Here is a 16,820-nt window from a genome sequence, read left to right as displayed (position 1 = left end):
GTTAGAAACTATGGTAAAATTTTATAAAATGTAAAGTTTATATGAATGTAGTTGGATTTTATAAATTATTTATATATTTAATTACTGATTCATATATGTACTGTAGTTTATTTATTCATTCGTTTGTAGTGGATCATTTCAAGTAAACTATTAGAGCACTTAACCTCTAGACACTGAGCCGGCATCCAACGGTATTAATGTCTAACCTCAAACAATCCACGACGAAACGGCTGTCCAGTGCTTCCAGGTTTTCCATGGTGGTCTATCTTCAATTGACTCACGATTTCAACTATGAAAATACTAAATTCTCCACAAAATCCCTTCTGATTTTATTTAACTTTATTTTAATTTTTCATTGTTCATCATAAACAATATTTTTAATAAATAGAACTTATTCATAGTTGAAATCATGAGTCAATTTAAGCTAGACCACCATGGAAAACCTGGAAGCACTGGACGGCTGTTTCATCCTATTATGGAACTCCTCAGCAGTGCGCATCCACGATCACGCACTCGCGAGATTCGAACCCTGGACCTAGTTAATAGTTTACTTGAAATGATCAACTACAAACGAATGAATAAATAAACTACAGTACATATATGAATCAGTAATTAAAATATATAAATAATTTATAAAATCCAACTACATTCATATAAACTTACCATTTTATAAAATTTTACAATAGTTTCTAACTAGTTTTCTATAGTAATAATAATAATGATAATTTTTAAGATTTTTGAGTATTTTTATACTCTATCGAAAAATATCTATGAAAAATTTAAAAAAAAAACAATTTACAAGTCTTTTTTGTTTTTTTTTTGGTTCTTTATTTTTTGGTTTTTTGTTTTTTTGTTTTTTGTGTTTTTGTTTTTTTTTGTTTTTAGTTTTTTTTATAATAAAGACATATTTCTATTGACAATATACATTTTTATTGGTTAAACTAAAACTTTAGTTTAATGATGTTAATAGTTAATATATTATATTATCATACTTTGTTCCATGTTCAATGTATTATAGTATTATAGAAATACACATGGATAGATTATGTAAAGAGATGCTAAAATATTGTTTTTGTTTTTTTGTTTTATAGTGAATAGTTCATTTAAGATGTAAAACAACTAATCTCTTTGATAAATTTAAACAGTGTAATTGTTATATCTAGAGCTTTGATTCTTACTATGCCCGCGTACTACTAGATTACTTGAACGATAGAACCCGCAACATCGCAAGAGAGAAGACAGAAGACTAGTAAGTAGGAATTTTATTCCCCAAACAGTGTCAAATATAGTACAAAAATCTCATGTATTTATAGTTTTTTTGGTTGAGAGTAAATCATCATTTCGGACAACCAATAGGCACATAGGGGGTCATTCTTGTCCATCCAATAGGGAAGCTACACGTCAACGTTCTAGAATATTCCCCTAGCAGTGATTGGATGGAATGTCTTCGGCTCTTTCTGAGCTTCTTGAGGCTTCCTAGAGTTTACCAACGAGCCATCCTTACAGTAATATAAAGATGAAGATTATTAGAACTATATGATATATTAGACCACTTTATATATGTATATAAAATCAGTTTATTCTTACTGTTATAACTTGTGGTTAGATGCCCCACTAAAGTATAACATGGGAATGGAAAGATGAAAGAATGTAAAACAACAGTAAGTTCAAAAATTAGACCAAAAAAAGTGACAAATACAACTATGACCAGTTTCATCAAGTGATATAATTCAACATCTCCAACTGTAGGTCATGATTATCCCTATTGTGCCTAATCGGTTGACTTGTGGATATCAGAATAACTCAGTTCAAAAGTCAATGACTCTTATGAATTTAAATTTGTGATCACTTGTGACTTATGTGCCCTGTTAATGTATAACGTGATAATACCGCTAATTAGAGAGCAATGATTTATCGATCGGACCAATGACGTATAAAACCTATGCGATCAGTCTAGAGTACTTTTCGGTCCTGCTTTACCGCCTAGTCCAGCCAGTTAAGTCCAGAACACTAATAACAGCCTCTGCAATATGAATCATTTATTTCAAACATAATGGGTTTATATACCAAACAGAGAGACCACATGGTACCATAAAATAGGAAACAACATTTGTATAAGATTTAGTCAAATGTGGCTGTGAATGTAGGGAGGTAGTAATTGATAGACAGGGTACAACTCAAGAATGGTAAATCGTATAATAATAGTTCATAGGTCCAAATAAAGCTCATGATAAGAGGGACATGAATATGAATAGTTTAGTTATTAAACAATTATACGATTTAAATATACGCATAATATTGATCTATAAATGGATCCCAAAAGTTACCATTCATTATTGTTATCGGGACGTAGCACTTACTTTGAACCTACCCTGGTAATATTAGTTTATCATTCAGCATGGTGAATTTCATATTGTTTTCCATATTATTTTCTTTATGATCTTTATTTCCTAGTATCTTCCATTTCTAGTCTAGTTGACCTTTTATTTTTAAGTTCTTAATTAGTATATGTATGATCAGATTGTTCTAAAAGTACTGCTCTAATATTTCACATAGTTCTGATAATCTTTGTCATTTAAAGTTGTTTATCGTGAATCTTTTAAGTCAAAGATCAAAATAAAATGAAAAACATTTTCTTTTTTTAATAACTCAAATCTTTGAAGGTTGTACAATATAAGTCTTGGTGGAGTTGACCTGGAAATAATTAGTTGGATGATCTAAATAGTAATGTGGTGTGCGCTACTTATGTCAGCAGACATATGTAGTATGTAACACCATTCGGAAGTGGAAAACTTGGCGGCAGAAGGCTAAGAAGATCGAGTTGAAGAAAACAGAAAGGGAAATAGAAAAGGATTGTGAATTGGAAGAATCATACTGAATGTGATGGACAAATGAAGTATTTAATGTATGGTTCTCATATTTCACAAAGATATTCTGTAATTTAGTATTAAACAAACTGGTTGTTCCCAGCCGTGTTCCCGTTCATTACAGTACTTGTTGTTACAGAAACATGTAACCGTTGTCTAGAAAAATATAGTACACCCAAGTTATTTATTTCTCGACTCAGTAACAATATATTTATACTGTGTAGAACACGACAGGATTTTCTACTGATCAGTCGTTAAATAATACACTGTAGAACATTATCTATAGTTTAGTTTTATTAGATTTGGACAGATCATTTGTAAAATGAACGGTGCCGGGTTTGAGTCCCGTGATGAACATCAACTCTGGCTTGCAGGTTCGTTCAGTTGGTGATTCCCGAATTGAATGAAACGCGTTCCCTGGATTCTACTGAGATTATAAGAACCTGGTGAGTCGTCGAAAGAAATGACGACGTTTCATCGAGGAAATCTCTGCTGAGATTCCGACCCGATCTAAGTTCGTGGTCTGAATAACGTGTAACATCTCTACAACCCCTTACTGAGAGGAGTTTTTTATTTGCTGAGACGTCCTCGTTTTATTTATTTCATACAATAATTTAAAGCACATGTGTTAATCAGTCACTGAGATAGCAGTTGAGTAATTAAAACGCTTCTTTTTCAAATATCAAGTAGCAGATTCTAATTTCAACTTAAACCACATCACATTGAGTAACTAGGTAACGAGACACACTCTTTCATGAGGTGTGTTTATCAAAGCCAACTGCATCAGTCTACACTTGCATACTGGTTCAAATTAGACTATTATCAATAATTGGGTTAACTCCGCCTGTAGCTCCTCTGGGGGTTACTGCCGGTCCCAAGCCCGGGTAAAGGAAGAGGGTTGGGCATGGGGTTAGCGACCCCATCCCGTAGAAAATCAACTCGCTAAAAAAACGCTAACCAGAAAAAACCATTCAAACCATTCAAACTCTGCCCTAGGAGTAGAAGGGATAATTATGACGTCTCATGATGAAAGCCGAGTTCCTTCGGAAGTCATGAGGCCGATGCACCTTCTTACAACCAGAGCGACAATTTTTATAGGTACATGGAATGTCCAGACAATGTGGGAGACCGGCAGAGTCTTCCAAATTTCTGCGGAAATGAGGAAATACAACCTGGAAGTGCTTGGAATCAGTGAAACACATTGGACGCAGGTTGGACAACAACGACTGTCTTCAGGGGAACTTCTGTTATACTCCGGTCATGAAGAAGAAAATGCCCCACATACACAAGGAGTGGCACTGATGCTGTCTAGAAAAGCACAAAATGCACTTATAGGATGGGAATCTCATGGACCGAGGATCATCAAAGCCTCCTTCAAAACAAAGAGAGAGAGCATTACAATGAGCATCATCCAATGCTATGCGCCGACCAACGACTACGATGAAGACGCTAAAGACCAATTCTACGATAGGCTGCAGTCGATCTTCGAGAAGTGCCCAACCAAGGACCTGACAATTCTGATGGGAGATCTCAATGCTAAGGTTGGAATGGACAACACTGGATACGAAGACGTCATGGGACAACATGGACTGGGAGAAAGGAACGAAAATGGTGAGAGATTTGCAAACCTATGTGCCTTCAATAAACTGGTCATAGGTGGCACCATATTCCCACACAAAAACATATACAAAGCCACTTGGATTTCACCAGATCACACTACACAGAATCAAATCGACCATATCTGTATCAACAAAAAGTTCAGGAGGACGATGGAGGATGTGAGAACCAGGAGAGGAGCTGGTATAGCATCCGATCATCATTTGCTGGTCGCCAAGATGAAACTAAAACTCAAGAAGCACTGGACAACGGCGCGGACAACATCACAAAAGTTTAATACGGCCTTTCTTCGAGATGCTGACAAACTTAACAAATTCAACATAGCCCTCAGCAACAGGTTCGAGGCCTTTCATGATCTACTCAATGGAGAGGGGACTACCATGGAGAGCAACTGGAAAGGTATCAAGGAGGCAATCGTTTCAACATGTCAGGAGGTTCTGGGCCAAAAGAAGCACCATCACAAGGAATGGATCACTGTTGGTACACTGGATAAAATTAAAGAAAGGAGGAACAAGAAGGCAGCAATCAATATCAGCCGAACCAGAGCGGAAAAAGCCAAGGCACAAGCCGAATACACAGAGGCAAACAAGCAAGTGAAGAGGAGCATCAGGACCGACAAACGTAAATATGTGGAAGATTTAGCGATGACAGCGGAAAAGGCTGCAAGAGAGGGAAACATGAGACAACTGTATGATACAACGAAGAAACTTGCTGGAAATTACCGTAAGCCAGAAAGACCAGTGAAAAGCAAGGAAGGCAAAGTAATCACCGACATTGAAGAACAACGAAACAGGTGGGTAGAACACTTCAAAGAACTCTTAAATCGGCCAGCTCCACTGAACCCACCCAACATCGAAGCAGCACCCACAGACCTCCCAATCGATGTTGGCCCACCAACAATTGAAGAGATCAGCATGGCCATTAGACAAATCAAAAGCGGCAAAGCAGCGGGACCAGACAACATCCCGGCAGAGGCACTGAAAGCAAATGTAACAGCAACTGCCAAGATACTCCACATCCTCTTCAGTAAGATTTGGAACGAAGAACAAGTACCAACAGACTGGAAAAAAGGACTTCTGATCAAGATACCAAAGAAAGGCGATCTCAGCAAGTGCGACAACTACAGGGGCATCACTCTCCTCTCAATACCAGGAAAAGTCTTCAACAGAGTATTGTTAAACAGGATGAAGGATTCCGTGGACGCCCAACTTCGTGATCAACAAGCTGGATTTCGTAAAGATAGATCGTGTACAGACCAAATCACAACTCTACGTATCATTGTGGAACAATCAATCGAATAGAATTCATCACTCTACATCAACTTCATCGACTACGAGAAGGCATTTGATAGGGTGGACAGGACGGCACTATGGAGGCTTCTTCGACACTACGGCGTGCCTGAGAAGATAGTCAATATCATACGGAACTCCTATGATGGACTAAACTGCCAAATCGTTCACGGAGGACAACTCACCGACTCGTTTGAAGTAAAGACCGGTGTTAGACAAGGTTGCTTACTCTCACCCTTTCTCTTTCTCCTGGTGATCGACTGGATAATGAAGACGTCAACATCTGGAGGAATGCACGGGATACAGTGGACAGGCAGGATGCAGCTTGACGATTTAGACTTCGCGGATGATCTGGCTCTTCTATCACAAACGCAACAACAAATGCAGCAGAAAACGACCAGTGTAGCAGCAGCAGCCTCAGCAGCAGTAGGTCTCAATATAAACAAAGAGAAAAGCAAGACTCTCCGATAAAATACAATATGCACCAATCAAATTACACCTGACGGAGAAGCTTTGGAAGATGTGGAAACCTTTACATATCTGGGCAGCATCATTGATGAACACGGTGGATCAGATGCAGATGTGAGGGCGCGGATCGGCAAAACAGGAGCAGCATACCTACAACTGAAAAACATCTGGAGCTCAAAACAGTTGTCAACCAACACCAAGGTTAGAATTTTCAATACAAATGTGAAGACAGTTCTACTGTATGGGGCCGAGACGTGGAGAACTACGAAAGCCATTATCCAGAAGATACAAGTATTTATTAACAGCTGTCTACGCAAGATACTTCGGATCAGATGGCCAGACACAATCAGCAACAAGTTACTGTGGGAGACAAGAAACCAGATTCCAGCAGAGGAAGAAATCAGGAAGAAGCGCTGGAAGTGGGTAGGATACATATTGAGAAAATCACCCAACTGCGTCTCAAGACAAGCCCTCACATGGAGTCCTGAAGGTCAAAGGAAAAGAGGAAGACCAAAGAACACATTACGCGGAGAAATAGAGACAGACATGAGAAGAATGAACAAGAACTGGATAGAACTAGAAAAGAAGGCCCAGGACAGAGTGGGTTGGAGAAAGCTGGTCGGCGGCCTATGCTCCATTGGGAGTAACAGGCGTAAGTAAGTAAGTAAGTAAATAATTGGGTTAATCCATCGTGTTTAAATCAAACACCCGATTTCATTTCAAAAGTACTTTACAAAGTCATGTCTGAAACCGTTATATATGCATATACTTGGGCGCTTGTTTTCAACTCGGATACAGAAACATGTTTCAGTGTATTTCTACACGGGTGATAGTAAAGCAGTTAGAAGTTCCATCCTTGAACATCTAATCGACTCTAATCATTCTACTGATCCACAGGTCGATTTTAAGGTCGTGTATACGATTCGTACAAATCCAACTAGATTTCTTCGTATTCAGCTCCTTAAAATAGCAGAAGCTCTTACCATCCATGAGCTCAAGCCAGAACTATGCGTACAAAAGCAATACGTGTTATCGTTATCTTTACCTTGGCCTTAGTCTATTATTATTATTAATATTAATAATATTATCATTACTGTTATTATTATTTGTATTATTTTCGTTGCATTTCTCCCTTTACCCATGTCTCATATAGTCATGATTTTATTCATAATTGTCCATGATATCACTTCATTTATTTATTTACACCCCTATTACCTTTAATGACTCTTAATTATTGTAACATAAACATCTTATTGAACTTACTGCATTCACATTATCATTCGTTACTAACTTATTAAGTCTATTGTTATCATTCACATTACGTAGTCTAGTATTATAATCATTTGATTTCGTCATCATGTTTATTCCTAGTTCATATAACCTCACAGAACTAGTAGACGTGTCGTACTGGTAAATTAGAATTAGAATTTTGTTTGGTAACTATGATATGTGATATCAGTCTACATCACAAGCCACAAAAATTATTGATATAATACACATAGCAGGACAGAACAGTTAGGATTATGATAAACTGTGATATGTATGTGTTATTTACGAAAGTTCTGAAGCTAAAAATGTATATACTGAAGGAATAGTGTTCATTTTTCATAAAAGAGCATACAAGTTGAGCTTAATAGCTGGAGGTATTTAAAAGGGTAAGGATTAACTAACGGTATAAAAGCGAAATGTAATTAAGCTTAGAAAACATACAGTAAGTCTAGGAAGAGTAGCATATCATGAAAATAATCGATACAACCAAATATTAGATAAAGATAGCAGGTTAATTTACAGGTTACACAGATATAAAATAAACCGGTCCTGGGTTTGGTTCAATAGTAATAAAATACAGAACAACGAGGTGAAAGTATCCAAACCTTTAGTTACTGCAAAATTTCTACTTCATAATTTAGATACCACGGTACTGTATAACAATTCATCTATAATTCATATAAATTAAATGAGAATGGATCATTTCCTTTGTAATATCCAACTTCAAAATAATGCGTGATGAAAACAGAAATGTTTTGAAAATTATACTGTTTTTAATGTGTAAGTAGTGTGGAATATTTAACATAACTATTTCCCCAAATAGATTTAGGCTAGCAGTGGAACCTAAAGCTAGCGTTTCGTCCTATTTGTGACTCGTCAACTGGGTGTACCTACAAACCCAGACTTAATGTTCACTCTTGGACTTGAATCAGACATTTTTCGCTTAAAACACTATTGTATTATCTACTAGGCTACTGTATACAGATAGCCACTGGCTTATGAAATGGGGGGATTTTATTTCACATGCATTGTTTGAATTTTTAATTGACCTTTAAAACTGCACAAGCTAGAAGCTATATAGACTCACTAGCTAAGTAGATAAATTGATTGAGTTTGTAGCGTATAATACTGAGTTTAATTCTTGGAGTGAACATCAACTCTGAGCTTGTAGGTACATCTAGTTAACAAGTCGCAAATAGAACGAAACCCATTTCCTGGATTCCACTGCTATCCACCATTCATCTCTCTTTATAATGCTTATGACTTACTGGTAATATTGAGGCAATCCTTAAAGGATGCACATATACCAAAAGAGACTGATCAGTTGTTATCATAAATATCAATGGAAAGATTCGAACAAACAATACATATCAATTATTTTCTAATAAATAGATTAAGATGGTTTTTGTGGAGATTTTTAGCAATTTTTATATGTAGTTAAAATCATGATTCAATTAAAGCTAGACCACCATGGAAAACCCGAATCATGGATGCGCACTACTGAGGAATCGCACAATGAGACGAAACGGCCGTCTAATGCTTCCAGGTTCTCCACGGTGGTCTAGCTTCAATTGACTCATGATATCAACTATAAAATGATTTTATACTTGGTAACAATTGTTCAATTAATAAAACTCTGTAATTAATAATCACGAAATTGTTAAGTAATTGAATTGGATTGAATATGTATTTGATAATCTTCTTAATCTCGTCCAATAGATCTTCTTAACAAGATTAGTCTTTTTAAGTGGCCATGTTGAGAGGTTAGAAGCAAGAAGAGGTGTTGTATATGGTAGTGCAGTTGTTATTAGAATTATCATCGTGTAATCTGCATCATTAACAGAAAGACTAGCAGAATAATTGAACTAGAAGTTTATAGATAATTCAAAAACAAAGTTTTGAACTTCTCCTGATGTTCCTGAAGAAGGTGTATCTAGCTAATTAATCATTAAAATGTGTCGAGTTCGTTAGTTATATTTAACGTATATTAGAACCGTGACAACATACCGATACTTCTAACCTGTGAATCATTGACACTACAGACTGATTTCTTTACTGATAACTATTTAACTCATATATTATGCTAACAATTTTCTGGGTTATTGTTATATGTGGTGACTCTGAAGAAGTGGCTTACACTGAGTCACGAAACGTCAGAAAATCTAATTTTTCTACTCATTGGGATATTACAAATATATTAATTTATTTATAACAATCTACCCGATGCTCAATTTATTCAAAATTATCAAATCAAAACTTGGTAATGATGCCTACAAAAAGAATTATTACTACATAAATATTTAGGGACACATGAAGTTGTATAATTCTAGACACTTGAACTAAATTTCAGCCAGATATATCTGTGAAAATGCAGTCATTAAAACATTTATTCATTCTAGGCTATTCTCAATGTTCCTTTCTAGACTCTTCCGACCAGTTTTTTTCGTTTATTTTATAGATGAGTATTTCAGAGTAGAGTGTAATTTTCACTGATAATGTCATTTCCTCCTGGATATCAGAATATGCTTCAACGGAAACGTTCATACCAGACAATTATAGATAACTCCATTAGATTGGAATAGATTCTTTGATAAAGAAGTGGCACATTTATATGCACCACTCACCTATTAAATGAACATAATGATTGATCAAAAGTGCCATATACGTTATATTACGAAACATTGAAAAGTTCAGAAATAAACTTAATCCTTTAAATCAACAATAGTAATCATGAAATCATCAAGACTTGATAAATTTTTCGAAGTATAACATAGATCATTACTGCATCTCCTCACGATGCTTCACCGCCTTTTGGATCAGATCTTTAGGTCAAAGGGTCAGGGTGTGGTCACCTCAGAAAACCACCTACTTCAGTTTGGGCACTCGGGCAGTATCGCAGCCCTCACACAAATGAAATAAGATTTGTGCGGCGTATATATATCTAGTGCTTCCTTGTACCATTATTTATTTGTTTAAATAAATGATAAATATATATATATCAAATAATTGTCTTATAAAATGTCATACTACTCACTATCTATCTTAAATTAATAGTAATAATAATCAAGAATTCATTGGTAACTTATTATAAATTTAATATTTGATAATAATTAAAATGAAAATCAATTTGTAATTAAATAAAAGAAATTATTATTATTTTTTTCAATTAAATTTAATAACAAATAAATTACATGAATATATTTATTAAAATTTTATTTATAGAATAATAATAATATTATTATTATTATTTAAAAAATTTTGGCGCCCTTTTATTTCAATTATTTATAATTTTGAATTATTGAATTTATATAAAGAAATAATTTCAGATTATGATGAAAAATCATGATGAACGAAAAGAAAAGAAGTGGAAGAAGAAGACGACGAGGATGAAGAAGAAGAAGAAGAGGAAGAAGGAAACAACAACAACACATAGAACAGTGATATCAAGGGAAACAAATGAAAAGATAAGATTTATTACGATTTATATAATGAATATGCATAAAATACAATTATGCAATAATTCTTGTAAAACTGGATACCATACTACATATATATATATATATCGTATCACTCTAAAGGACATAAGTCAAGAGATAAAAGAAAATCGAATTATTATGATTATTGTTATTCATTAAATGATGTAAATAAATAATCTATGACAATTCTTAAACATTTGGTATGTTTTGTTTTCTTCCTTTTTTTCTGATAAAGGAATGATATGTATGAATGTTATTATGTAATATATGATAAATTAATTAACCTGTTATATAATAGAGAAATGGAATGTTTCCCAAAATAGAGGACAAAATAGCTTCCAGCTGAAAAGGAAATTAGGAAATGACGTTGGAAGTGAATAGGATATACATTAAGGAAATCATCAATGTGCATTGCAAGGCAAGCCCGTAACTTGGAATCCGGAAAGGAAGTGGAAAAGAGGAAGGCTAAAAAAAAACACCACGACGGGAAATAGAATTAGATATGAAAAGAATGAATAATAAGTGGAAAGAACTGGAAAGGATTGTCTAGGACAGAGTTGGATGGAGAATGCTGATGGGCGGCCTATGCTCCTCCATGAGGGGTAACAGGCGTAAGTAATTAAGTAAGTAAGTAAATAAATAATGTTTCCCAAAATAGATTATATATATCTATATTATCGAACTGATTGTGATAAATTATCAGTATATGATGTAATATTATTGGTTGTACATATTATTAAATTCGATTGAATATTATTGGATTGTATTAAATTATTATTATTGATTATTGATTCATTATTTGAATTTAATGAAACATTTAAATAATGATTATAATCTGAATTGATTGATTTTATATAGAAATTATCAATTTTTTCTTCATCTTTATAATCATATTCAGTTAAACATGGATATAATGATTTATTGATTATATTGGGATTATTATTAATATTTTGTGTTGTTGATGTTGATATTGGTGGTGGTAGTGGTGATGATGTAGAATATTGATTAATTGAATTGATTTCTTTTTGTTTTAATCGATCTGTATAGATTTGATTATTTGTATTTCGACGAAATTTAGCTCGAGCATTTTGAAACCAAACCTAAATAAAATAAAATTAAAATTATAATAATTATTTAAATTATATCTATGATTAAATTACATAGAGATTATTTATTTATTTAAACGCATTAATATTGGTACAAAGGTGCACCAAATACATATGTGCCACACAAATCTGATTTGACTTGTGTAAGGGCTGTGACACTGCCTGAGTGCCCGAACTGAATCAGGTGGTTTTCTTAAAGGGCCACAACCGTGGCCTTTCACAAAAAGGTCAGATCCACAAGGCAGTGAAGCAACGTCAGGAGATGCAGTCCCATGGTAGCCGGTGACTATGTACACCATTGGTTTAGAATCAGGGTTTTCCAATTCCCTAGGTGAACTTTCCGTGTCCACCTGGTAAGTCTTGTTGATTGAACACTATACTCGGATTCTAAGTTAGTCTCGTACCCCCCCCCAAGCTAGAACTACACAGCGACTCGAACACGAGAGAAAAGGTGCAAAATATATGAGAAGCACTCTACTCCAAAGGTTCATTTATGTACAGAAAATATAGGGTTTTTATAGTATTTTAGAAGTCCTGAGAATTCTGGAATACTACTAAGCATGGTAACAGTGTAGTAGTCAGCCAATCAGAACCTCTACTTATGAATTTTCATTTTCGTGATGTTTCTAGCAAAACTTCTAATGAAACGCTGATTGGATAAAATGCTTCTTAGTATTTCCTGAGCTTGTCATGTCTATTGCGAGAAATTTTCAGAATCATCCCAACACCACCAACCCGGTTAAAGCGCCGGATATTTGCTTTTCGTCCTCTCAATTTCACAAACAACACCCCCCGCCGCGGGAAGGCAGTGAGTAGGACTTCCCTGGTAGAGGCTATACATGAGTGGGATGTGAGAGCATTTTGTTAGTGAGAGCAGACTAGGGCATTCGGGGGCCATAGAGATTTGATATCAGTTTATGAATTTGTAGCCAATCTGTTTTCCTTTGGTCAATATATTTAAGGTATTAAGTATTTTCGACCTATTTGTTTCTTCTAGTTAACAGGGTGAACATTAATAATAAGAGGATAGTTTTAACCGAAGAGTTCATTTCAAGCTCTGACTTTCATTTTATTTGATTTAATCATTTAGCAATCTAAAATGTACTTCTATTTTATGTTTATAGACAATTTATTCAGATAGCTTCAGATAATTAGAATGAACTCCGTAGTGAAAATGAAGGTTTTCTATCGGGGGCTCACTCACTTAATGAAAAAAAATGCTCAGAAATGCTAGAAAAGGCTTTCTTTGAAGCGTAGTAAAAAGTATGATTATCCTCATATATTACAAAACTCTGTTGTTCTTTTTTTTGACTACACGAATTAACATAACTATAGATTTTCTTTTGATTTACATAAGAAAGAATCCTCATAAAATTTTTTCTTCAGAGTAATAATCAATTAGACAATATTCATCAAATGTATCAAAATATTCTTTAATCAACATTACAGCAGTAACTTACTCAAATTACATTTGTAAGTTATATTCATCACAGATTAATTTCAATCTGGGGACTATTGAAGACCGAAGAATTCTAGACAGATGTTTCGTTCTAATATAAGATTCCTCAGGAATGCACACCACATCAGCTAGATATTTCTTACGGAAATAAACTTACTCAAGTTTATATTGCATACTGATTTATTTCTATAATAACAGTTTTGCTATGCTAACAGTCTTGAGTGCATATGCTTTAATTTTAAGATACTCATTTACCCTGAATTTGGTCATTTGTTTAGATAATTCATTTGGGATTAAAGATGTATAAACTAATGAGAATATTTATCTATAGAAGATCTGGACAGAAATGACAGCTGATATGCTTTAAATGCTGTTTAGCATTAGCTAGAAAAGATAATCTCATACACTCATTACAGTCTGTGATTTACTAATAACAATGTTTTACGAGAGTCTATTTACCACTGTACAGTGATTGGTTCAATCGTTTCTGGTCGAAATATGAAGATCACTAGCGCTTCAAAATCAGATTATAAGAGGTTTCATTTTCGGCGAATTATCGCTAAACACTTACACTATTACTGAACAGAAAAATTTTCCAATATTTTATGCTGCTATTATTATCCTTAGGAAAACTAATATACTGTATCGTTTTAAAAATTTAAAATAAAATAGCTTAATACACAAAAGATGAGATTATTAAATGTAAAGAAAGTTCACCGGATATAGAAGCACCACACACAGACCTTTCTATAGATGTCGCTCGACCAACGACCGAACACATCAAGACAGCCACCAGACAAAGCAAGAGTTGGAAATCAGTAGGATATGATAATATACCGGCAGACATAGAAGTAACTGCGAACATACTTCACGTTCTTTTCAGGAAGGTTGGAGAGGAGAAACAAGTGCCTCTCACAGACTGGAAAGAACGATACCCCACCAAAATACCAAAGAAGGTAGATCTGAACAAAGGTGGGAAATGTAGAGGAATCACATTACTATAGGCACCCGGAAAGGTTTTCAACAGAGTTGCTGAACCGGAAGAAAAATTCAGTAGACGTCCACCTTTGAAATTAGCAGAAAATATAGAATTCAAAACAACTATCAACCAATATCAAAGTCACAATTTCAATACAAACGTCAACACAGTCCCACTGTACCGAGATGAAACGTGAACAACTACTACGACCATCATCAAAAATATACAAGTATTTATAAAAAATTGCACACTCAACATACTCAATATCCGTTGGTAGGATACCATCAGAAACAACCTATTGTGGGAGAGAACAGATGAACTTCAATTTGAGGGGTGAGGGAATCAAGAAAGATGATGGAAGTGGATAGGAAATATATTGAAGATATCACCAGACTACATCATGAAGCAAGTGCTAACTTTAAATCCTGAAGGGGAACGGAAAAGAGGAGGACCGAAGAACACAATGAGTCAGGAATTGGAAACAGACATAAAAAGTTTGGATAGCAACTTGAAAGGACTGTCCGCGACAGGGTTGAATGAAAGTGCTGGTTAGAGGCCTATCAGATATACAGATAAATCAAAGATATACTTGTTCATTACTCAACTTTTGTTCTCCCTACAATCTCCAATATTTTTTCAATTTAAGACCTACTCAATTCCATGTCTATTGGATAGTTAGGTAGTCTATTATAAACTACTGGAGTGCTATAAAGTCTTAAATGTTGATAATAAGTTAACGTAACATTAAACCATATGACTACAAACAGTTTGTGTACTAAATCCTATCAACGGTGTATACCATTATACGAGGAAAAAAATCATTTCCCATCATCTTTTTACAAAGGTAAATGCAAATAATCATTGACATTATGAAAAGTTATTCTTCATAAATGGAAGAGATTACAAAATAGAAAACATATGAACTGCACATCGAAAAATAATTGAAAATTATAGCAACGTCTGTTAAATCACAAAATTTACTCTAAAATGCAACTTCCTTGTAAATTAAAATTAATCGGAAATAAAATCACTTATCAACGGAAACCAAAGATTGATAGATCGTTGTAGAATTGATATTATTGCAATAATCGTTTGACACTTGAAAGTATCTAGGTTTTCAATGGTAGTCTAGCTTGGATCGACTCATGATTTTAATTGTGAAAATAATTAATTGTCAATATGGGAGTGTTTGAGTAAATTGCAGAGTTTTCAGAGTTTAAATCTTAGGTAGACCACCTTTGGAAATTTGGAAGTACTGAACAGTTGTTTCGTCCTAGTGTGGGACTTCTCAGCTATCCCCATACATAACCCAGTAGTTCCTGGTTTTCAATGGCGGTCTAGATGAGATCAGATCATAATTTAAACTATAAAAAGTTTGCATTCTCCACAAAATCATTTGTTGGTACTAATCACTTGGTCATTAGGGGTAAACTTCAAGATTCGATTCCTGGAAGTTCTAATTGGGATACGTCACCAGTGAAGTTTAACCATCTCGGGTGTGAAGAAGGTAATCACTGAAAACAATTGAAGATAGATGAGCAATATCATCAATCGAGTGAAGGTAAACATATATAGTAGTGATCTAGAGGCTCAGTGATCTAGAGATCAGGAGTTAGCACTCAAAACCGAAAGTACAGGAAAAAACAGCAATCATCAAAATATTTCATTATCTTCAAAAAGTAGTCAGTTCATAATAGCATTATTTGGAATATCTCCATAAAAGGAATACTCAAAATCACACTCATTGTGAGACAATCTACATTTAAAAAATACTCAAAATCACACTCATTGTGAGACAATTCCATTCAAAGTCAAAAAATTCCCCAACTTTGATGATATTTCAAACTGGAATAACTTTGCTTGGTTTCCTTATAATTATATTTCTTGTTGTAATAAGTCAATTGAATGTGAGTGATTATGTTTGTTGAATTATACATTGTACATTGACTTGGTTTGTTTCTATTCAATAACATTTGATGATGATCGATGGATTGTGGATCGATTGAGGTTAGACATTAAAACCGTTGAAGTCCGTTTATAATGGTTTAGAGGTTTAGCATGTGTGCACGTGAGACCGAGAGTCCTGAGTCTGAGTTTTGAGTGCCGTATTGTGAATGCGCTCTGTTGAGGAGTCTCACACTCGTACGAGAAGTCCATCCAGTGCTTCCAGGTTTTCATTGATGGTTTAGCGTAGATCGACTCATGAATTCAACTATTAAACTATATATATATATATATATATATATATATATATGATGATGATGGATGATGATGATGATGATGATGATGA

At 34.5% G+C, this 16,820-nt stretch overlaps 2 protein-coding genes across 2 annotated transcripts in view; both read right to left on the bottom strand.

The window, feature by feature from the left end:
* The window catches only part of Smp_123880 (hypothetical protein), an 11,798-nt gene extending 11,095 nt beyond the window's left edge, over positions 1-703 (bottom strand). The window contains exon 1 of the mRNA XM_018793156.1: positions 664-703. Coding sequence (XP_018647696.1) covers positions 664-666 — 3 coding nt within the window. The 5' untranslated portion in view covers positions 667-703. The remainder of the gene's footprint in view (positions 1-663) is intronic.
* Positions 704-11,660: 10,957 nt separating this feature from the next.
* The window catches only part of Smp_003280 (hypothetical protein), a gene marked incomplete at both ends in the record, with an annotated part of 46,093 nt that continues 40,933 nt past the window's right edge, over positions 11,661-16,820 (bottom strand). The window contains one exon of the mRNA XM_018793155.1: positions 11,661-12,086. Within this exon, the coding sequence (XP_018647695.1) occupies positions 11,661-12,086 (426 nt within the window). The remainder of the gene's footprint in view (positions 12,087-16,820) is intronic.

This window comes from Schistosoma mansoni, chromosome 1 (assembly GCF_000237925.1).
Source record: "Schistosoma mansoni strain Puerto Rico chromosome 1, complete genome".
In the NCBI taxonomy this organism is placed as follows: Eukaryota; Metazoa; Platyhelminthes; class Trematoda; order Strigeidida; family Schistosomatidae; genus Schistosoma; species Schistosoma mansoni.
This window is presented reverse-complemented; position numbering and strand designations above follow the sequence as displayed.